This window comes from Zootoca vivipara, chromosome 1 (assembly GCF_965207765.1).
Source record: "Zootoca vivipara chromosome 1, rZooViv2.hap1.1, whole genome shotgun sequence".
Lineage (NCBI taxonomy): Eukaryota > Metazoa > Chordata > Lepidosauria > Squamata > Lacertidae > Zootoca > Zootoca vivipara.
In genome coordinates this window covers 62,106,594-62,130,695 of record NC_142582.1, presented here as the reverse complement: position 1 = coordinate 62,130,695, position 24,102 = coordinate 62,106,594, and the positions used below count along the sequence as shown (strand labels likewise).

General features: G+C 43.9%; 1 protein-coding gene across 1 annotated transcript in view; it reads left to right on the top strand.

Annotated features, from left to right (window-relative positions):
* Positions 1-1,985: 1,985 nt before the first annotated feature.
* TRPM5 (transient receptor potential cation channel subfamily M member 5) overlaps positions 1,986-24,102 on the top strand; it is a 35,700-nt gene continuing 13,583 nt past the window's right edge. The window contains exons 1-14 of the mRNA XM_035133374.3: positions 1,986-2,005; positions 2,311-2,464; positions 3,220-3,400; positions 4,032-4,198; positions 5,088-5,268; positions 7,261-7,325; positions 9,767-9,958; positions 11,425-11,527; positions 12,199-12,317; positions 14,128-14,478; positions 17,162-17,293; positions 18,753-18,876; positions 22,635-22,780; positions 23,130-23,242. Of these exons, the coding sequence (XP_034989265.3) occupies positions 1,986-2,005; positions 2,311-2,464; positions 3,220-3,400; positions 4,032-4,198; positions 5,088-5,268; positions 7,261-7,325; positions 9,767-9,958; positions 11,425-11,527; positions 12,199-12,317; positions 14,128-14,478; positions 17,162-17,293; positions 18,753-18,876; positions 22,635-22,780; positions 23,130-23,242 (2,048 nt within the window). The remainder of the gene's footprint in view (positions 2,006-2,310; positions 2,465-3,219; positions 3,401-4,031; positions 4,199-5,087; positions 5,269-7,260; positions 7,326-9,766; positions 9,959-11,424; positions 11,528-12,198; positions 12,318-14,127; positions 14,479-17,161; positions 17,294-18,752; positions 18,877-22,634; positions 22,781-23,129; positions 23,243-24,102) is intronic.

Below are 24,102 nucleotides of genomic sequence, written 5' to 3'. Positions count from 1 at the left end.
AGGCATGCTCCTCTGCTCTAAAACAGGATATGGTTATGCTTCTTTCCCTACCTGCCCTGGGCTGTGAGAAGTTCCAGGGGCACAGCACTCACCCAGGTTTGGTTTTCTTTGGAAGGAGGCCACTAGTGGCTTCTGGAAATTTTTGTAATGTTTGAGCTTATTTATAAATATGTAGCTTGAGCTCAAGTGAGGGCACAGCATAAGCACTCCAACAGACAACTAAATCCATTACTTCTCATCAGATATTGAGCGGGGGACTGGCAGCAGCACAGCCCCCCCTTTACAATCAGTGCTATTTTTCCAGAAAAAAGAGATGCCGAAACTCACCATGAATGCCTCCCTTGTGCTCTTATAATGGTGCCCACATGAGAGGTGCCGGAACTGAGTTCCAGTGAGTTCCAGCTGAAAAAAGTCCTGTTTACAATGTTTCATATTCTCTCATCTCTCTCCCTTTCTCTGACTCCCACTTTAAAAGTGTTTCTATTATGCTTTGTTTGTGACTTGCTTGCCACCTCCCTCTGGCTGGAGGTAGTGCTGTCTTGAGCAATACAGTGGTACCTCGCTAGACGAATGCCCTGCTAGACTAATTTTTCGCTAGACGAATGGGTTTTGCGATCGGAGGTTGCCTTGCAAGACGAATTCGTTTTGTGAAAAAATCGTCTAGCGAATCACGGTTTCCCATAGGAATGCATTGAAATTCAATTAATGCGTTCCTATGGGCAAAAAAAATTCAATGCATTCCTATGGGATTCGCAAGACGAATTTTTCGCAAAACGAATTGACTCACAGAACGAATTAAATTTGTCTTGCGAGGCACCATTATAGCTGCAAAGGATTGCCTTTAAACATGCAGTCTCTTCTGGGTACCTCCAGCCTATCACTCTTTTGCAGGAGGGATTAAAGCACATACACTGGTACCTCTGGTTACGAACGCTTCTGGTTACGAACGCTTCAGGTTATGAGCGCCGCTAACCCGGAGGTAGCTGCTCCTGGTTGCGAACTTTGCCCCAGGATGCGAATGGAAATGGCACCCCAGAAGTGCACATGCAGCAGGAGGGCCCATTAGCAAAAGCGCGCCTCAGGATAAGAACGGTTTCAGCTTAAGAATGGACCTCTGGAACAAATCAAGTTTATAACCAGAGGTACCACTGTACTTTGATAGGGTGGCGCTGTGGGTTAAACCACTGAGCCTAGGGCTTGCCGATCAGAAGGTCGGTGGTTCGAATCCCCGCGAAGGGGTTGAGCTCCCGTTGCTCGGTCCCAGCTCCTGCCAACCTAGCAGTTCAAAAGCACATCAAAGTGTAAGTAGATAAATAGGTACTGCTCCAAGCGGGAAGGTAAACGGCGTTTCCGTGTGCTGCTCTGGTTTGCCAGAAGCAGCTTTGTCATGCTGGCCACATGACCTGGAAGCTGTACGCTGGCTCCCTTGGCCAATAACGCGAGATGAGCGTGCAGCCCCAGAGTCGGTCATGACTGGACCTAATGGTCAGGGGTCCCTTTACCCTTTACCTTACCACTGTACTTTAAATTAAGGTTTGAACAATTCAAATTAAAGTGCTCTGTCACCCTAATTGCAACACATCTACTTCAGAAAAAGAATCAGTGTGGAAAATGACAGGAGAATCCACTGAAAAGTGTGGGATGAACATATGACTAATGGGAAAATGAAGAAAAACACTCACAAGCAAATCAGGATGAACGCTCATTGCTGGATAATCTCCCCACAAACAAATTAGAATGGATACTCAATAAAGATTGGCTACAACCTCCAGATAAGCTTTGTGTAAGCAAATCAGGATGACTGCTCAATAAGCCAATTGTCGTAGGAGACTTCTTAACTGGTTTCTTTTTTCAATAATGTTACTGTGAAATATTAATAACTAGAATGCTACAAACTAAATATAGTTTGACTTCTTTTTTCCTCCCCTGCCCAGAATATTGTTCTCCAAGCCTTTAGAAGAAGAGAAAGCATCTCAAATGATAGCATGGACTTAAGGGATAAAGTGTAAGTTCATTTGTGACGATCTTAAAGAATTAAGGAAAAGGCAGCAAGTATGGTTTTAAAATGTCTCTCTCTTGTTCTTCAGCCATTCATACATATGAATTCAGATGCACATATATAACATAAAATGCATTAGACCATGTGTGCACTTTATATATAGCCATGTAAATGCTACTAAAATAGTGAACTTGAGCCGTCACGATGACATTCACATTTTTTAAAATATGATTTTGGATGAAATTCCATTACACTTTTGTTATAAAGCCCCATCATTGAAGTTCCCTCATCTTTTAATTATCTTACTTCAGGGAAGCCAGTCAGGCTGATGATCCCTCAGTGGTCCCAAAGGAGCACTCACAAGCAAAACTGCACAATAATGAGAAAGAAGGAGCCTTTCCAAGGGAATTGCCATATTGCACAGGAGAAATCGACTTCATGGCTTCTGGAAAGAAACGTGGAAAGGTAGCACAAAACCTCTCACCGGGGGGACATGAAGGTCTTTTAAGACGGGAATTCTACTATTTTTACCCTAAAAATCTTATTTCTCTCATCCTTTGTATATCTTTACTTTGTGCCAATATTCAAGATCTGGGATCAACGCTGTGAAGAAGCTCTAAAAACACATTGGAAACAATTCACGTACCTTAAAAACAAAAACAAAAATCCAAAAACAAACCAACCCAGTAATCTTAGATACAATGAGCCTGTGATTCACAAACCATTTAAGTCAAGACATTTACCTTTCAGCAGGTGTATACCTTGATCTCATGCATAGTCACCCCTACTACATCTGATGGGTTTTACTGCCTAATTAATATACTCAGGGAACTGCCTTCTCCATGGGTAGAGAGGGAGTTCTGCAGGCATAGTCAATGGGATACGCCCACCCATCACATGATAACAGAAAGCTACTGTTGCTATTCTGCTGGTGAAACACCTTAGGAAATTGGTTCAAAAATGGGGTATGCTAAGGGCAGATTAGGAGAGGCCTTGGATGTCCCAACATACCCCCACAAAGGTAAAAAAACTACTCCAGACCCAGAGCTGGCACAGTCATCCACTCCCCTCATTCATGTCAATGGGAGAGACACCAAAGGGAAAACACTTGGGGAGGGATGGGAAAAGTTGCCCTCCACCTTCTGCTCTGGTAGGAGCAAGCAACAGGACTTAAGACCCAGTTGACACTTCTTTTCTGAATGTCCCTTTCTTGGTTACAGTTTATTAAGGTGCCATGTGCCATCCACCCTGGAGTTATATTTGACGTCATGAGTAACAAGTGGAACCTTCCTGCTCCCAACCTGGTTGTCTCTTTAGTAGGAGAAGAAGAAAACTTTCAGATGAAACCTTGGCTGCGTGACACCTTAAGAAAAGGATTGGTGAAGGCTGCGCAAAGCACTGGTCGGTTCCACTCCTGGAAATGGGAATGTAGTTGTTTACATCCCTGTCAAATATGATTCCTAACTTAATAAAGGGGAAATTTCCTTAAAATTCTGCATGTTAAAAGTGGCTTTTTATCAAAAGAGTTCTACCCCTGTTTATTCAATATGGTAAATCTTTCTGAAAACAAGGCCACGTGAATGAGACAATATCAGATTATCAATATGGCATGATTCAAGCATAAGAAGCATCATTTGTTTGAGTCACAGCTCCCCTTGTTTTTAAGCATATATTTAATCAAACGTTTTGTTCCTGAGCTATAGAAAGCCTATTGAAAGTGAGGGTACATCCTGGTGTAAGGGGGTGGGGTTGAACTGCAGTTTTACTTACAATATACTTATCTGTCATCCCAGATTTGTGAACCTGGCAGCATGTGGGCCACCAACACAAGCCACTCTTAACAGGTTGTTTAAGGTCAATTTAGAGGGAATGTGGGGTGGTGCTGGCATAGGAGCATTTGAGCAGAGATTTGAACTTTGCCAGAATTCAGCCCTGGCTAGCAGGACCATGATGGGAACTGTCGTCCAAAAACAGCTGAATACCCAAGTTTGGTAAACCCGTAACATCTTACGCTTGTAAAATTCTGTTTCAGGTGCATGGATCTTTACCAGTGCCTTGCGCGTTGGAGTAACAAAACATATAGGGCAAGCGGTTCGGGATCACATGCTGGCAAGTACTTCCTCCACAGTAAAAGTGGTTGCCATAGGAATAACTTCACTGGGGAAAATTCGCCACAGAGAACTTCTGGATAATGCCAAGGTATATTTTCCGCCAAGGAAAACATAGAAAGGATGTTTTGCCTGAAAACAACTGGAACCCTTGGGTCCCATTGACCAGGTGACAGAATAGTGCTGTGCAGACTCCCTAAGTCACAAATCAGTTCTCAGATTTTGTTGGATAGATTTTCATTTTACTCCCATGCATGCACACATATTTATATAGCGCGCACACACAATCATTATGATTTTAGTTTTTCAGAGTTCATAGTAAGACGTTACAGCTTTATACCTGAACAGAGAATACAAACTCCTGTCCTTCCTATACTGTACTATCTGGTGAATGTGCTTTGAAGCCTGCATGATTCACAACCCTGGTAATGCAAGGTCCTGATCGCACAGGTAGGGGCGTTCCGAGGCAGAGGCGGGAGTGGGGGAGCGGCCCAACCTGGGGGCCATTCCAAAGGGCGGTGACAAAATGCCGACCCCCGATCGGCAGCACCTCCCAGGTTGCGCTCCGCTTGCCGCACACCCCCTGGGATGAGTGCCACACCCCTTGTGGGCAGAGCACCACACCCCCTCGGATGAGCACCGCTTCGGGTACCAGAGCAGGTTGCTCCGCCTCTACACACAGGAGCTCCTAAACACATGCAGCTGAACACATGCAGACCTCCTTCCTCAGAGCAGAGAACTCAGGTAACTGGTTTGTTTAAACTCTAGTTAGTGAGAACAAGGGAGGAGCTAACCGTGGTTCTGGTTTCTGCACAAGCTACAGTTTAAACAAGCCACAGGTCTCTGTGTTCAGTTGTCATAGGGAACTGTGGTTTGTTCAAAACAGTAGGAGTTGCTTCTAATCTTTTACTCTGGCACGCAACAGAGAAGAGGGGTGAGCAATGTTTTCGTACAAAAAAACAATCTCTCCTTTTCCCTAGAATGACAGCCTTATAAGCTACAAGTCTGACCACAGTGCCCAAGGTCCTCTATATTTTCTTGACAACCACCACTCTCATTTTATCTTGGTGGATGAAAAAGATCCGAATGAGCCAGATGGGACTACAAGGCTACGTCTCACCTTTGAGAAACACATTTCAGAACAGCGCACTGGCTATGGAGGTGGGCAGATTTGAAAAAGGAAAGATGAGACCTAGATTATTACTTGGGTTACTTGCATTTACAAGGATGTTTGTTTAAATACAGATGATAGAATTATTGTTTATAATAGTCTATTACATATATATATATATATATATATATATATATATATATATATATTTGAGATGCTGTAAAAGGTTTGGCTGCAATCCCATACACTTTATCACAGCTGGGTTTTAAGCTGCCTGATTTTGTGCAGTACTATGAAAGTTAGATTGTATTCTGTCTTAATTCTAAAAGAATAGCCATGAAAGGGTCACTGCAAATAGGACACTTTTGATGAAGAATAATAATAAACTGGTAATGTGCAGCTGCTAGTGATATAGACTGGAGGATTTTGTCACGTCCCCCAAAGAAAAAGGCTTGTAGGTGCAGGGAACCCCCCCCCCAATGTGAATGGCAAACCACTGCATATGTTCATTTGGAGGCAGAAATCTAAACGAAAGCAGCATTCGCTTTTGGGGTATCAACTGTTAACAGTTAACATAAAGTTACATAAAGTGGCTTGAAACTTTCCTACATTATATTTTTAAAACCATGCAACCTTCCAAGGCTGCTTTCAATTATGCAGTAAAATGCTAGGAGGGGGTGGGCCCATGGGAGGAGGGCTTCTTAACCGTTTGCCACTTGCACATTTTCCTGTGCAAAGCCCTCCCTTCCCAGTGGTTTCTTTCCCATGGTTGCAAAAGCAACTGAGAAGTGTGTTTTGAGCAGAGACCAGCTAAGAGAAAGGATTAGCCAACCTCCTCCTCTCTAACTTTTGTCTCCATAAACTTGCAGCCTCTTAAAGCTGCTTTTTGACTGCATATAATGTCCAGTTTTGGCTCTTAGATTATAGCCAAAAGAAGTCAAAATGCCCATATTATTGTTTCTCCAATATTTTTTATTTAATATTCAAATATCTGCATAAAATTTTACACGTATTTTTCTGAACAATAAAAAGTTTAACTAATGCATATGTAAGATTGAAAGCCAATAAATACTTATAAAAACGGACAATCTAATTACTTGTAATACACTATTCTTTTTCTAGTCCACGGGGGGGGGGAGCCCTGTTGGGATATGAAAATATAAGTTGGGATAATATTTACATTGCTAAATTAAAAGCAGATATTGATATATTTCTCCTAATAAATATTAATTAATAAAATCTTGCCTTTTATTATCCCAGCAAAGTATAAATGGACCCCATTTTTCCAATAAATTAGTTGTATTTTCAGTTGCCTTCCCTTACTCTTATCAAATTTGTCAGTTTGACCACACAAGCCATATCAGTGGCATAGTAATGGGGGGTGGGGGGCGTGCCGCCCCGGGTGGCAGGCTGGGTGGGGGGCAGCAGGCTGGATGGGGCTGACCACCTCCGATGGCCACTGCCACGCGACGCAGCCACCGCCATTGAGAAGAAGCCCCGATGGAAGCAAGACTGCCTCACTCCGCGGCTTGCTCGTGGGGTTTGCCGCGTCGCCACGTCGTACGCCTCCTTCGGGTTTGCTGCTCAGGCAGCCAGGTAGCTAGTTACGCCGCTGAGCCATCTCCCAGGCTTTAGATAACCAAAAGTCAGTAGAGGGTGACATAGGGCTTTTCTATTTTGACAAATCACAATTTTAGCTGCTTTTAATAAGTGAGCTGGCAGTTCAAAATTCTCCTCCAGTATAACACCCTTAAGATATCCAAACAATATCCAGCAAGGAGTCTGAAGAGCACAGAGGCTAATAGCATTCAATGCAATTTCTGATGGCTGAATGTAGGATAGGATAACCTTACAATGGATAGCCCCATACTATGTCATTATCTTTTAACTAGGTATAAAAAAATATACCATAGCCTATTGTTGTCCTTGCCGGGGAGAAGCAGGGTTGATATGCTTGCAGATGGGGGAAACAAATGAACAGCTGAGATAATAGAACTGCATAGATTTTATTAACTTAAATATTTAATCCTCTATTGATCTAGGAACAGGCAGCATTGAAATCCCTGTGCTCTGCTTGCTCGTGAATGGAAGACCAAACATACTCGAGGTAAAGAGCTAATCATCTTGTTTAAATAAGAGAGGAAGCTATTTAAGCAAATATTCAGGTGCCTTACACTTAGCCGAACAGTGTGCTGGACATGAAATGTAGACCAAGGAAAATAATGGCTCCAAGCCTGCTTTTTTTACTGGTCCATTGCTGATAAGTGACAGAAGAAGATTCAAAAGTTAGCGGGACCACACTTTTATTGGGAGGAACTCAAACGTTCCAAAATAGTGAGCAAGCCTTTGAGTTCTCTAGAACTCATCTTTAGGCTGGATGGTTAATAAAACAAGAGAGGAAGGAGAGAAGAAGTTGGACACAATGTTGAAGTCCAAAAAGCTTAGGTAGATTCACCCATTTGGTGCGGAGGAAGGCACAACCAGCACACAGCACAGGGATTGCTCACACTTCTGCTTGTTCCATGCCTAGAAAAGCATAGGTCCCAGAGGTTTTATGTTTGCTCCACCTCTTTCCCCAATAAATCCTCTTTAGCGCTGAATCGTAGCAAATGTGAATCCACCAAAAACCCAATTGATGTTTTCTCTGGTTCAGCGGTAAAGATCGGGTTTCCCAGGTGAGAAGCAACATGGGGGCAAGTGGAAGTCTGGACGAGGCTATAGCTGAGTATGAGCCAGGGTTCCTTGTAAGGTATGTTTATGTGGTTGCCAGCTAAAAGGCAAAAGGGTTTTTTTGAGAAAAAGCGGGAACAGAGCATGCTCGAGGCCCATCTTCTGGGTGTTGTTCAAAGGAGGATGCCAGACTGGAAATTGTGCTATAGAAACCAAGAAATAAAACCAGCTATTCTTCATCTTACTGGTGTTGCCTAAATATATATTACAGTCCCAGCATGGCTCCCTGCTCTCGACAGCTGTGGGAAGCCCTTTAATTTGTTTTGAATTTTGCTTTGGGCCCAACTCTGAAAGGAATGTGGGCCCTGGCAGCTGGACTTATCAGCAGGATTCAGTTCACGGCATCTCCAAGAAATGCTGAGAAAGTGTTCCTGCCCAGAACCCTAGGAAGCTGCTGCCAATCATAGCAGACAGTACTCAGCTAGATGGACCAATCATAGAATCATAGAATCGTAGAGTTGGAAGAGACCACAAGGGCCATCCAGTCCAACCCCCTGCTGAGCAGGAAACACCATCAAAGCATTCTTGACATATGCATGTCAAGCCTCTGCTTAAAGACCTCCAAAGAAGGAGACTCCACCACACTCCTTGGTAGCAAATTCCACTGCCGAACAGCTCTTACTGTCAGGAAGTTCTTCCTAATGTTTAGGTGGAATCTTCTTTCTTGAAGTTTGAATCCATTGCTCCGTGTCAATCACCTGATTTGATATAAGATGAGCTTCCTATGTACTGTCACCAATTACATTCTCCCCCACAATGTAGTGCCAGTGATATAAAAGGTAAAGGTAAAGGGACCCCTGACCATTAGGTCCAGTCGTGACCGACTCTGGGGTTGCGCGCTCATCTCGCATTATTGACTGAGGGAGCCAGCGTATAGCTTCCAGGTCATGTGGCCAGCATGACAAAGCCGCTTCTGGTGAACCAGAGCAGCGCATGGAAACGCCGTTTACCTTCCCGCTGTAGCAGTTCCTATTTATCTACTTGCATTTTGACGTGCTTTCGAACTGCTAGGTTGGCAGGAGCTGGGACCAAGCAACGGGAGCTCACCCCGTCACAGGGATTCGAACCACCAACCTTCTGATCGGCAAGCCCTAGGCTCTGTGGTTTAACCCACAGCGCCACCTGGGTCCCGCCAGTGATATAGAAAGGGGCAATTCAAATGACACTGGCAAGACCAATCTCCTGGGCCTGGCATCCTTGTCAGTGGCATTGCTGCTATGCCAGCCATTCAGAAAGATCAACCTGGTGGCATTGCTGACCCTGGAGCACTGGGCCTGCATTACTAGACCCATCAGTGCTGACACCATTTTCATTTTCTCCCAGTGTAATGCCCATGACATATGCACTGACACTGGAGTGCCATTTCACATAAAGGTAGTTCTTAGAAAATGTTCTTCAACAATGGCTAAAGACAGCAGTTTTTTCATGAATGCAAAACCACTTCAGCACATGTGCTTGTCCAGCTGCTGAAGAAAAATAAAATAAAAAAAACTTTTTGATTGAAGAGTACTGGGATTTCACTATGGAACGATTAATTAAAATAAGTGCCATCTCTTACATTTTCTTAGAGAGTGAGTCTAGCCTAAGAATTGTAGCCTTACTATCAGGCTGATTCAACAAACCTTTTGCAAAGATAACAGTCTAGATAACGAAATGCAACATAGGGGTTCAGTGATTTCTGAGAATGTCACTTTAGGCAGCAGTCCTGTACATACAACTAGCTGGGCTTGTTTCTGCAGAGTAACTTTGCATAGTATTGCATTTTCATGTTATTTGAGCATGTATGGTGTCATCTTTTTTGTGTGTTTTTTTAAACAGAGAATTTGCAGGGGACTGGAGAATTCTGCCCCCTGGCTCATCTTGGCTGGATCTGGTGGCATAGCTGACATCTTAGCTGCACTTATGAATGAGCCACACTTAATTGTGCCACAGGTGGTAGAAAAACAATTAAAAGAGAAATTCCCCACAGAGGATTTCTTGGGGACAGACATTCTTCAGTGGACTGCGGTGGTAAATGGATTGCTTGGTACTTTGTAGCCATGCATCAAATGCATTTACAGACTATGAGGAGTTTGCAGTAAACACCTATCCACTCTCTTGTCAACCATCCTGGGCTATACTTTGGTGTATTTCTAAACTCCAGCCGTTCTTTCACCTCCTTAATCTTTCTTAAATGGGACCAAAAAATCCACCCCCTCCATACTTCTCTTTCCCTTTTCATTTTCTAATACTAAGGATTTTGTATACAAGTGCTTGATCATAAAACTGTAGAGTTGGAAGGGACCTTGAGGGTGATCTAATCCAACGCCATCCAATGCAGCAGTCTCAACTACTGTAACTTAAACATGACAGATGGCCATTCAAACTCTACTTAAAAACCATCAATGAAGTCTATAACCTTTCGTGGAATTCTGTTTCACTATCAAACAACTCTTACAGTCAGAACATTCTTCCTGATGTTTCGTTGGAATCAGTGCCCCCCCCCCGTTGCTCAGTCCCAGGCATGCAGGAGGGTGGAGGCCGGCCGCCTCAGCATCCCGCTGGCTCGGTTGCCCCCGAACTCGCGGCGCAGAGCTGCCCGCAGCAGAAGAGCCCGCCGCGGCGCCCTTCTGAACTGGCGGTCTCTTCCCTGGACTCAACTCTCGAGCCCCGGACTCTCAGCCTGGCACCCCTGAGAGCCCGGCACCCAGGTGCCCCACACCCCTAGTGTCTATGGGTAAGATGGCCCTGGTTGGAATCTCATTTCTTATAACTAGAATCCATTGGTTGAGGTTGCAGCCTCCAGAGCAGGAGGAAACAAGCTTGCTCCATCTTCCATGTGACAGCCGTTTAGATATTTGAAAATGGCTATTGTAGCTCTTCTAAGTCTCCTCTTTACCAGGATAAACATATCAACTCCCTCAACCGTTCGTTCATACATAGATCCCCCTTCTTCTTTGGTGTGTGTGTGTGAAAGAGAGAGAGAGAGAGAGAGAGAGAGAGAGAGAGAGCACACAAAACTGGCCCCCAAAGTCCTTTGCTTTGGTTCTGACTCTCTTATCCCTTGGTAAGGAATGATTTGTAATTAAAGCCTGAGTATTTTGTATATTTTGGGTGCTATCTAGTGTTAGTCATAGAGCAGATGCATTGAAAGCAGAGGTTTTAAGTACAGTGGTACCTCAACTTACGAATTTAATCCGTTCCGAACGGACCTTCGTAAGTTGAAAAATTCGTAAGTTGAAGCCAATGGGGAATTTTTTTTTAAAAAAAAATCCGTAAGCCAAAAAAATCCTATCTAAACCACATCCAAAATGGCAGCCGGAACTCTGTTCGTAACTCAAAACATTCGTACGTCGAGTCATTCGTAAGTCGAGGTACCACTGTAATTTACATCCGTTGATGTCAGTGAGCTAACTCTGAGAATGATTTTGTTGGATTTCACCCTTTAATTTTACTATAATGGAAATGGGAAACATCAAACTGCTTTATCTCTTTAGATCCAAAGCATTCTTGTCCAGCAGCAGCTTTTAACAGTGCATAACTTTGAACAAGAAGGTTCAGAAGAACTGGATACAGTCATTTTGAAAGCACTAGTTAAAGGTAACATGTTTTTAATATATGTTGTCTATTTAAAAAAAGAAGACTCCCTAATCCAGTACTACCTCATTTAATTTCTTTATCAATTTCTTTTCCTGTAGACACTCACAATGGTGGACAATATGGATAAAACCACTAATATACAAAACAATTCTATTTCAAACAATTTAAAAATAATAAAACAATAGTAAAATCATAAGACCACTGCATACTAAAGGCTCACTGAAATTGGAAAATATTTACACTCTCCCTGAACTCTAAAAGGAGTCATATGAAAGAAGAAAATCTATGAAAAATAATCATACTCTGGTAGAAGCTTATGAATGACAGACTATTGATGGTTAACTTTTCGTATTTACTTTGTTCAGTGCCATTTCCCAAGTTAAGTTGGGTTAATTGAATTGTAATTCTTTAAATGTAGTGAAAACATTTTTTTAAAGAGCAAACAAACCTTGAAACTTTCAGAAAATAGGATTCAAAGTAAAGCTTTTTAAATTTTATTTTAAACTACCGGTATTGAGGGTTTGGGACTGCGGTCCTAGGCACACTTACTTCAGAGCAAATCCCACTGAGCTTGTGAGACTTATTTCTGAGTAAATATGCATAGGACTGACCTGTTAATCCATTCTAAAGGCGCATTATTAATTTATTCTTGTTTTATGTTTATGGTTTAGCCTGTAAAAGTCATAGTCAGGAAGCCCAAGAATACCTGGATGAGCTGAAGCTGGCTGTGGCCTGGAACAGAGTGGATATAGCAAAGAGTGAAATATTCAATGGAGATGTTGAGTGGAAGGTAGGGGTTCCTCGCCCCCCCCCCATGCTTGAGTTGTTTATACTAAAGTTGGTAACTTTAGCATCTGCTGGTGAATGACATTTTTGAGTTATGCACGTGAGTAATCTTCTTCACCAATCCTGAAGAAGTAATCTAAAAGTTGAACAGTTGAAAAGGACCTAAGATTAACTCCTAAAGTGTTCATATCTGATGCCTTTGCATCCTCAAAGCACTCCACTGTCAGGAATACCAGGGCTAGTCTACATCCTCGACTGGCCTTTCTGTGATAAAAATTCCCCAAATGTTTATTCCAGAAGAAGTGATAGAAATCAGCTTTCCTCCAAAATGCAACTCAATGAAGGATATGTAGGGCTCCCCTTGAAGTCTCTAATTCAGACTCTGATCAGACCCGTTTAAACTTTAGCAAGTCATCAGACTATGACCTGGACCTCTTTCAGTTTCATCACAATTTATTTATTTATAATATATGCTTGACTGCCCAATCAACAGATTAACACAAGAGTTAAACTGAAACATTACAAGATTAATTAAAGTACTTAGAATATTAAACCAAAAGTTCAATGTCTTACCTAAAATCTGGGACAAACTGAGGTGACAGGATTGAAACCCAGCAGAAAGCATTTGTTTCAAGGGCAAAGAAATATAGTTTTAAAATGTCCAGGAGAATAAAATGGTCCTTGCTTGGTGCTGAAGAGGATCTTTGTGTAGCCGCCAGACGAGTCTCATCGAGCAAAGCACATTGTGAGTGTCCTACCCAGTGCCAGATTTATGTATAAGCTAAACAAGCTATAGCTTAGGGCCCCACTCTCTTGGCCTCCCCCAAAAAAATGTAAAGGAGAAAAACTGGATGTACATTTCCAAAATATAAGATAAAAATAAAATAAAATAAAACCTACATACAGCAACAGAGTGTTGTGTTGTGATGGACCTAATAAATTACCATACAGCATATATTCAACACAAAAAACAGTGACAATTTGTTGTTGACAAATTACCTTCAGTAGCTTAGGGCCTCATCAAACCTAAATCCGGCCCTGGTCTCGCCACTTAATACCTGGGATGTGGATCAGGGTGTGGGCTCAATGTATGAGAGCCACAGCTCATACAATTGGTTCTACCAGAGAACACTGCCAGGGAATTTGCCAAAGGGATGCAGACCAGTCCACATAGTGCATGCAATGCCTAGACCAGTACCTAATTGAGCAGTGAAGGACAAAAAGCTCATATCCTAAGCCAGGCATCCCCAAACTTCGGCCCTCCAGATGTTTTGGGACTACAACTCCCACCATCCCTAGCTAGCAAGACCAGTGGTCAGGAATGATGGGAGTTGTGGTCCCAAAACATCTGGAGGCACAAGGTTGGGAAACACTGAGCTAGGGATCATGGGAGCTGTAGGCCAAAACATCTGGAGGGCCGCAGTTTGGGGATGCCTGTCCTAAGCATATTGATTGTTTCTATTCTTAGCCATGTAAAGGCTATCTCAGGGTGCAATGCAAGTGAACTCACTTAACCTGATGAATGAACAGTCATAAGGTAGTACAGTACATTACCTGCATATTGCTCCATTGGTGCAAAATTGTTGTATGGTAAACTGGTCCAGTGCAGAAGCTATTTAACAGGGTTTGTATGCTTTCTGTGGCAGATTGAAATGTGCCAAGATATAAGGTTTTATTTACCTTGTTTTTGTCTGTCTGGTGCAACGGCCCTCCTTGCTCAGGTTTGCATGTGGCAGGAATGTCACAATTCCTAACGCTAATATCAACAACTGCAATGGAATTTCTTTTTCCCTTTGCATTTCTTGTAAATTCAGTCATGTGACCTAGAGGAAGTGATGACGGATGCCCTGGTAAATGACAAGCCCGAATTTGTCAAGTTGTTCATTGATAATGGGGCCAACATGTATGACTTCCTGACATACAGCCGTCTTCAGAGACTCTACTGTACCATCTCGCCAAAGTGTCTCCTCTATTCGCTTCTGCTTAAAAAACACGAGGAAAGCAGACTCACCTTGGCAGGGATGAGTGGTCAACAGCACAAGGAAGCAATTGACACTTGCCCACTCTTCACACTTCATGAGGTTTCCAGGGTGCTGAAGGACTTTCTTCATGATGCATGCAGAGGTTTCTACCAAGACCCTAAATTTGGAAGCAAGAAGAAAGCTGTAAGTTTCTCAAAAACAGAGGGAGTGTTGAACACAAGGCAAGGCCCTTTGGGGCCCAGTATATAACCACTGGCACACCACCCAATTCCATTATTCTCAGTCCAAGAAGCCGCAGATAAGCTGCTGTGCTCACAAGTCAAATCACTGGTGAAATGGCCTGAATGTGCCATTGAAATCTCCTCATGTCCTTGAGCAGGCATCCCCAAACTCGGCCCTCCAGATGTTTTGGGACTACAACTCCCATGATCCCTAGCTAACAGGACCAGTGGTCAGGGATGATGGGGATTGGAGTCCAAAACATCTGGAGGGCCGAAGTTTGGGGATGCCTGTCCTTGAGGCAAGTTTGCAGTAAGCCAATATGCCTTTCACCTGTAAAATGAGGGAGGCACCAGAAACTTGGACAATGTCCACTTTCACAATTTTCTTCCTTCTAGGGCTGGGACGGTCAACCTGTGGCCCTCAAAAAAGGTGGTTCACATCTTCCCTGACCATTGGCCATGCTGTCCTGGGCTGATGGGGATTGGAGTCCACCTGGAGGGGCACAGGTTCCCCATCCCTGGTCTAGAGTTTGCAGTATTCCCCACCAGATAGCAACTCCAATGTTATTGTTTTTGCCTGGATTGCGGTTGCCTGGCTGTCATGGATAACTATTGGATATTTTTATGTCATGCTATTAGTGATAATGAAAATTCCACATCACCATTTTTTAATAAAATGGTGTAGCAAACTGCAGAATAGCTATCTTACACCTTGAGATATCTTACCTCTTCAATGTATTGATAAAATATCACACTGTGACTTGGCTTATTGGCCAAAGGACAAAAATGCAATCAGAATGCTCCTGTTTGACCATATTGAAAGATACATCTTGGGGTAGTGAGGGTATAAAATCCAAAATCAGGAATCAGATACTGATGTGGTGCTTTCATTGGGAAATGCAAGCATCAAAATGCTTACTTTTCTCTCTCTCTCTCAGCATAAAGGAAGCAGTAAAGGGGTTGAACAGTTGAGCTCTGATTTATGTACTAGCCTTTGCATGCTAGACCTTGAGATGGGTTGCTTGAATTTTAATGAACCACCATTAATTAGTGTCTGCTGAAAAGTGTGCTCTTGTTGCCAAAACCAAATAAAAATCTGATATAACAGAAAGCTGGGTCATATGGCTAATTGCAACTTCTTTGCACAATGTCTTTCAGACAGGATGTTCTCATACCTATTCATTTGTTTCCAGGACACAGTGCGCCTTTAATTCATTAGTGACAGTGAATAAATTATCTCAGGGTACTGCCAAAAAATAAAATAAAATCCAAGAGGCTTATTTAAGGGAGCTGGGAGCTCTTTGGCTTTGTGTTCAGCACAGACAGAGGTGCCATTTGGGGGCTTGCAACTGGTACAGATATAAGTGCTATGCAGTGGTTTCACCTGGACAATTGGGGAGCATAAAATTTGCCTGAAAACTCAGAGATGCATTATCTTTCTAAAATGATGCAAAACATATTGATAGAGGTTGCCTATATGTTTCCAAATGTTCTTTAACTCAAAGAGCATCATTAGTTTTAAAGGAAATGTCCCCTATCCTACATTACAGTGCATGGAACAGGGGATGCAGTTCCAGTTATTCAGACTGGTACATCTGGTACATCACAATTAATCAGGTCCTCTCTGCAAGAGAGGGCACGCGTTGCGGTGGGTTTCGGCAATCAGACCTAGGTGTTGGGGCGGGGACAATTGGAGCAGCCACAACACCCTATTGGTGGTCTCTCTGACGGGGAGCGATTGGGCTAAGGGCATGCCAGTCAAAGGTCAGAGGGACCACTATTTAACTGCTGCACATGACCTTAGAGATCTTCTTTTCGGGTCACAGTGCACCAGAACACCCACCCACCTCTCCCTAATTTAAGGCTTGCGCTTGACCTTGCTATGCTGTCGTGTGCCGCCTGCTTTGGGGCAGGGGCACAGCAGGAATTTCCCCCATTTGGCTGATTGGCTGGTGCCACTTGGGTTTCGCCTTCCCCGTAGCAAATCGTCACAACTTGCAAGGTTGGTGGATAAGGTCTGGTTCATGCTGATAGGGATGGCAGGATTCCTAGCCAACCCTATCCACAGGTATTCCTGTAAAAGGAATCCTAGAACTCATTGGCTGGTCTTCCCCAAGCTGGGTTGTGCCCTGATCCAGAGTTCAGGACACATTTGGGGGAACCAGGGCCGGGCGCTAGTCATGGCTCTCGTCCCAGATGTTGACCTGGCTGACTCATGGTGTCGCCCAGAGTCAGTGCTACCCTAGGTAGCTTTGGGAACCAGAGCCTAATGCAACCACTCACTTGATTTGTAATCAATAAAGTGGTGGCCTAAATTCTGCCAAAAACCAAACCTAAAATTTGAGTCGTGTCTGAATTTATTTCTAGGCCGGGTTAAGGGGTCTCCACACACAAATAGATGGCGGCAGTTCAGTGTGCTGTACATCCTTCTAAGCCTGCTTTGATGTCCTCTATAGCTAAATGCTGTGACATGGAGAAGATCCTTGCGAAGGGTTGCTCAAGAGCAGGAGGTCTCTCCTACTTTGGAAAATTGTTTTGATTATTTAATGATTGGGATCATAATGCTTGCCTGCAAATAGAAAGATCCACATAGGGAAGTTCCAGATAAACAAGATTGTATTATAACAAGTTCTTTGCTCGTTTAGGATAAGATAAGTGCAAAAAGGGTACCGAGCCCTTTGGATATGAATCAGAAAAGCGAAAATCCTTGGAGAGATTTATTCTTATGGGCAGTACTTCAAAACCGGCACAAGATGGCATACTACTTCTGGGCGATGGTAAGCTTCATAGTGCAGTGCTACAGATTTCAAATGCTTATTTTACCTACTTACCTGTCATTTTATCTGAGGGGCAAATAGAAGCTACTGGTGGGGAGAGGGAATTTAGATACCTCCCCTTCAGCAATCCAAAATGGACTCTTTACTACAGAAGCTATCGTTATTGCTTTGTTTATTTATTTCCTGCCTTTTATGATACATTTTTGTGAGCTGGCTGCAACACCCAAAAGCAATAATAAAAACAACAACAGCCTGCAAGAGCAATTAAAAAAACCACATAATCAGTAAAAGCAATAGCCCTCTTCAGGACATACTGCTATCACACTGCTCAACACTGGAGAGGGAAGTGGGGACACCCCACATAGGACTAGATGGGAGTAATGCAGTGCTTTGAAGAATTCACCTTCACAAGTTTCTTTTGGGCAGGAAAGCATTCATTGTGAGAAGCCCCCGATACAAATTTGCTTTTCACATCACTTAGAAGGAAAATGAAGCTGAATCAACTAATCAACTAAATTGTTGGGGTGTTTCCCATGTTAGATTTTATTTGTCTTTAAGTGATTTAAACCACTTCTATAACTGCCTGAAAGTTGTGTGTGTGTGTGTGTGTGTGTGTGTGTGTGTTGGGGGGTGTATTTGCAATTCTAATGTAAAATCTGAATTGGCCAGAAGACTGCACATTTGCATTATGAGCAAATTTAAGGCAGAAACAAATACAACAAAGCCACTCCCCTCAAAAAATGTTTTTAAGCCTCACTTGTGAGCACATTCCTTTCTTGCAGCATTCCTCCTTCACCTGCCATGTTTCTCATTGTCTCTCATGAACTCTTCTCCCATTGACCTTCTCTGCATTCTCATATTCATTCATATCACACTGTGTACAATGCAAAAAGCCCTTATCCTGTTTGTTCCAATGTTAAAAGGATGTGCCTTGGCCCACAGCCTCCCTGGGACTTCAAGGCTGGCCAGAAATTTAGGCCCAATCTGCTAGACCAGAATAGCACTAATTGTTAAAAATGTTCATTTCAAGAGGAAAACATTTTGAGCTGCTTATTATGCTTCCTTGGAAAAGCTTTTTGCCTTTTCAGCAAGCACCTTTTTCATTATTTAATGCAGTGGGATCTAATTGGGGGCGAGGGAGTTTATGTGATCATAAGTATCTGGGTCTTAAAGATGCTTTGGGTTTTTTGCTGTAACAGATTAAAAGGATTGCCCTTCCAGAAGTATTCACAATGCAATTGTAGTAACACCATCATCATAATTTTATTATTTATACCCTGCCCACCTGACTGGGTTTCCCTAGCCACTGTTGCAATGGTGCTTACTGCTCAGTATAGAGTAGACCAAGTCATTGGGAAATGTGAAATAAGCAGGGCAGGCGGAGTCTCAAGGAGATGCTATTGTTTTTAATCATCTTTTTAAGATTCCGATGTGATTTTACATGGTTTCCCTACCCCAGGGTCAGGAAGGTGTAGCTGCAGCCCTGGCAGCTTGCAAAATTCTCCGAGAGATGTCCCACCTGGAGAAAGAAGCTGAAGTAGTCCGCAAAATGAAAGAGGCAAAATATGAGCAGCTTGCTGTGGGTAAGCGTATACAGTGTCAACCATTTAACATTTGTCTGGACAAACCAACCAAATGTATTTTTACAAGTACCTTATTACCCTTGTTCAGGCACCCTCAAACTTCGGCCCTCCAGATGTTTTGGACTACAATTCCCATCTTCCCCGACCACTGGCCCTGTTAGCTAGGGATCATGGGAGTTGTAGGCCAAAACATCTGGAGGGCCGCAGTTTGAGGATGCCTGCCCTTGTTCCACGTTTGCAAGGAATCACTCGTTCATTGTGGCAGCTTTAAAAGTTTAGTGCAGATGAGTCCAGGGTGATTCCACCCAATTTTTACTATCCAAACTGCTTGAACCTCTGCAAAGTACTGACAGTCTGGAGGTGACCTAACAGCATCAAATGGCGATTTGAGTGTTTGCCTTCCTGTAATGGGTAGCTGAACAGGGGAAAGAGAGACTCTGCAGAGTATCTCTGCAATGGAGCAGGACAAATGTCATCTCTCAAAGTACTTAAAACTCTGAGCAAGATACAAAGGTGGCATGCTTCGATGAGAAGTCACTGGATCATAGCTCTACCAGTCAGACAAGCCACTCCCCATTAATATCAGGGCACAAGTTTTTGGCTTTCATGGGCTAGTTGATATCCCCTTCTGGGCAGGGACTGCAAAATTACTGCTAGCCCTAGTAACACCTGGGATTGATTATTGTGATGGACTGTGCATAGGGTTATTGTAAAAAACTCCAGCTAGTTCAAAATGTAGCATTTTGCCTACTGATGGACAAGCAGCACTGGGAACATCTCTTGCCACTTCTAAAAGAGCTTAATTATCATAGTCTCATTGCTGAGCAACAACGGGCAGAGTTTAGTGGATTGGGAGGCCAGCCAACCAGAAGAGTCTGTGAGGTGTACTTGCCTGGAGGCAGAGTCAGCGTTCAAAGTCCTAGGGTCAGGTGAACAGCAACCCATGTGGTCAGACGGTCCAGGGATCAGTGAATCCAATGATCATGGGGTCAAGGGTCAAGACAAGCAGGAAGCAGCAAGGTAGGGCCAGGAATTACAAGCGTTACCAGCAACTGACTGCTGCTGGAAGTTCTGTTTAAGAAGGCTGAATCCAGATGGCTCTCATCATTGCCTTCTCCTCTGAGTCCTTGAAGGCTGATCAGTTGCAGGTGGAATCACTTTGCCTTCTCCCCCTTCAAGCTGCTGTTCAGCAGGCAAAGCTGGCTCCTGGCCTATGACATTAATTGCTATCTGTAAATTTCCAGATATAATCCAAAGTGCTGGTCCTAGTCTATAATGACCTACTGTATATAGCTTGGCGCCAAGGTACCTAAAGGACCACCTCCTTCCAGCTGAACCTGTTTGGACTGTCATATTAGCCAAGGTGGCACTCCTTCAAGTGCCCCTGCCTGAGATTAGGCAGGTGGTGACTGGAGATGATGAAATGTATCAGTTGTCCCACTTGGGATGGAAACCACCTTATGCCAGAACAAGCTATTTGTGCATCTAGTCCTCTGGCCCTCTAGATCAGGCATCCCCTAACTTCGGCCCTCCAGATGTTTTGGACTACAATTCCCATCATCCCTGGCCACTAGTCCTGTTAGCTAGGGATCATGGGAGTTGTAGGCCAAAACATCTGGAGGGCCGCAGTTTGGGGATGCCTGCTGTAGATGTTATTCTTGGGGTCCAGATCCCATCAGCCCCAGCCAGCTTGGCCAGTGGTCAGGAATGATGGGAGTTGTAGTCCAACAACATGATCATTCTGGGTAGCTCAGTTGGTAGAGCATGAGGCTTAATTTCAGAGTTGTGAGTTCAAGCCCCATGTTAGGCAAAAAAACACCTGCATTGCAGGGAGTTGGACTAGATGACCCTTGTGGTCCCTTCCAACTCTACAATTCAATGATTTGATAATTCTATGAACTCCTAGACAGCCACAGGTTTCCCTTCCCTGACACAGTCCAGAGCTATTTACTCTCTTCCAATGGCTCTCCAGCGGGTGGCACTGTGGGTTAAATCACTGAGCCTAGAGCTTGCCGATCAGAAGGTCAGCGGTTCGAATCCCCGCAACGGGCTGAGCTCCTGTTGCTTGGTCCCAGCTCCTGCCAACCTAGCAGTTCAAAAGCACATCAATGTGCAAGTAGATAAATAGGTACCGCTACAGCAGGAAGGTAAACGGCGTTTCCATGTGCTGCTCTGGTTCGCCAGAAGCGGCTTTGTCATGCTGGCCACATGACCTGGAAGCTGTACACCGGCTCCCTCGGCCAATAACTTGAGATGAGCACCACAACCCCAGAGTTGTTCACGACTGGACCTGATAGTCAGGGGCCCCTTTATGGCTCTCCAGGGTCTTTCCCATCTTCTCCTATGTGATCTTCTTAATGGAATATGCCAAGTGTTGAGTATGATATCATCTGCATGCCAGGCATTTGTTCTAATACTGAGCTATGCCCCCCCCCCATTATGTGCATGCACCACGTGTGTGCTACAGACATTGGCTGACATTTTAGACCTTTCCAGCTTTTGGAGCAGGAGGCAGGGTAGCTGCCCATCTGTTCTCTGCCACCTCTGGCCTAGTCACTGCTGCTTCCTGTGCATTCTTTCAGCCCCTCACAAAAACGAAATCCCTCTCACAATATGTGCATTATTTCCTGCTATTGTTCAGAGTGGAATGTAGGTACTTTGAGAACTTCCTTTTTAAAATAAAGCAAGAAACATAGAAGTGTGCAAAAGTGAAAAAAATGGGTGGGGGGAGGCGTCCAGACAAATTTCATACTTCAAAGAACTAGCCAGGTTTAAGATGTTGTTCGTCATTGCATTGAATGCAGTACCAAAGAGCACAGTCTTTAACATTTTAGGGTTTTGCTGGGAGTGCTTCTTTCAGTTTAGCATTCGGGATTCACGTTCATTGAAATAAAAATATCATCTCCATCTCCCCACCCTGTTCCACCCACCTTCCCACCCTGGGAGATCCTCTCTACCCTGCCCCTCACACAGGGCCCTTCATTTTCTGTCCATCACTTCCCTTTGTTTATCTTCATTAACACAAGTTAGGAAACTCTTTCTCCCCCTCCACTCCAGGGATTCCTTTCATATAGGTTCCCTGCCTTATGGAATCCTCTCAACCCCCTGAAGACGACCACTGGAGGCTACTTGGCCCCCAGACTTTCTTTACCAACAGTTACTACTTCTCTTCCTCCACTTCTGCGTTACAGCTTCCCACTCACTTTCCCCTGTCACTGTCCTCCATCCCCTTATTTCCTTCCTCCCAGCCTCTTCCTTTTGCAGCCTCTGCACTCTTCCTTGTCCTCAAAGCCATCCCCTCTATCTGCTTTCTCTCTCAGTCTGGGACTCTTCCAGGAAATGCCGCCAGCTGCCTTTTTATTCTTCAGCCGTGTGCATTCCTCTGCTCTGACTGTGTTTTCTGGGAGGACGATGCCTCCTTCAGATAGGCTAATAACAGTAACCCATGCTGTTTGGCTATCATGCTGTTTTTCGTGTTTCATTTTTGCCAGTAATTGCCAATATGGAAACAGCCAATCTTAGGGGGGGGGGCGGTCTGTGGAGGGGGTGGGTCATAAAGTATCAAACACCATCACGTTCAGTTTTGCAGTTAAAGCAGAACTGAAAGACAAACGCATATAAGGATTCTCTCGTTTTTTCTGTATAAACATCTCCAGAACTTAAAACGCATACATATGAATATGTCTAGCTTTCTCTATGTATCATTCTCTTTTCTTGCACCTGCACACCTATTCCCCTCTCTCCCCCCCCCCCGGTAGAATTGTTCAGTGAATGCTACCACAATAGTGAAGACCGAGCTTTTGCTTTGTTGGTGAGGAGGAACCGTTACTGGAGCAAAACGACTTGTCTCCACTTGGCTACAGAAGCAGATACCAAATCTTTCTTTGCTCACGATGGGGTGCAGGTGAGTAAAATCCAAGGGTGGTCCTCCTCTAAAGATTTTACCAATGCCTATTCAAAGTTGGGAACAAGAGAGTGAGAAGAATATCCTCCCCCGAGTCAATGAAACCATTGAAAGTTAAGCGTGGCTCAAGAAAATTGTCTAATTTAAGGGGGTCATTGGAATTCTGGTTTTTGTTCTGGTATTATATTCAGTAAGGGGTGGGGAACCTGTAGCTCTTCAGATGTTGTTGGGACCCCTGACCACCTGCCTTGCTGACTGGGGCTGATTGGAGTTTTAGTCCAACGATATCTGGGTAGTGGTATTTACTTGTATCGTATCAACGCTGCATCATTTTGTCCCTAAATTCCAGGCTTTTCTAACAAAAATTTGGTGGGGAGATATGTCAACATCCACCCCAATCCTGAAGCTGATCTGTGGATTTGGGTGCCCATTCCTGATCTATACAAATCTGATATCATTCAGGTAAGAACCATAGGGACCTTTTGCATGGGAAGAAGAGATAGTGGGAAACAGGTTGTAAAGGTAAAGGTACCCCTGACCGTTAGGTCCAGTCGCAGACGACTCTGGGGTTGCGCGCTCATCTCGCTTGTTTTGTCTGCAGACAGCTTCTGGGTCATGTGGCTAGCATGACTAAGCCGCTTCTGGCGAACCAGAGCAGCACATGGAAATACCATTTATCTTCCCGCTGGAGCAGTACCTTTTTATCTACTTGCATTTTGACGTGCTTTCAAACTGCTAGGTGGGCAGGAGCTGGGACTGAGCAATGGGAGCTCACCCCATCAAGGGGATTTGAACCGCCAACCTTCTAATCAGCAAGCCCTAGGCAGAAGTTCAGCTAGTGAGGGTTCTCCCAGATATGGCCTGAATACTGCAAACAGGTCATTCCGGTGTCACAAGCTGGTCACTGGCAGCAGTTTTAAAAAGAAGTATTGGGTTTTCCACAGAAAGAGTAAACCCGGATTAAACTGGGAGCAGAAGTAGACTGGCATAGTGTAGACACTGTGGAAAACACTGGAAGCACCCTAAATCGTGCAGCAGTTTAATATCTGCATGTCATGCTACTTTTTCAGTCTCTGCCATGGAGAATAAAGGTGGCAACTGTTTTCAAATCCCATCTCTCAGAAGCACAATTATTCTGCCCAAATGGAAGAATGATGGATACTTCGTGCAGATTCTTATGCTATCAGTGTCTGTTTTTCACTCTTAACAGCATACTAGGTGCCAGACCAGACATTATCTCAATTGCTTGTGCATTCTCATCTATCAATGTCCATCAGCTCCTGACCTCATCTCTTTCTCTTTTGTAAATATCTAGATTCTAG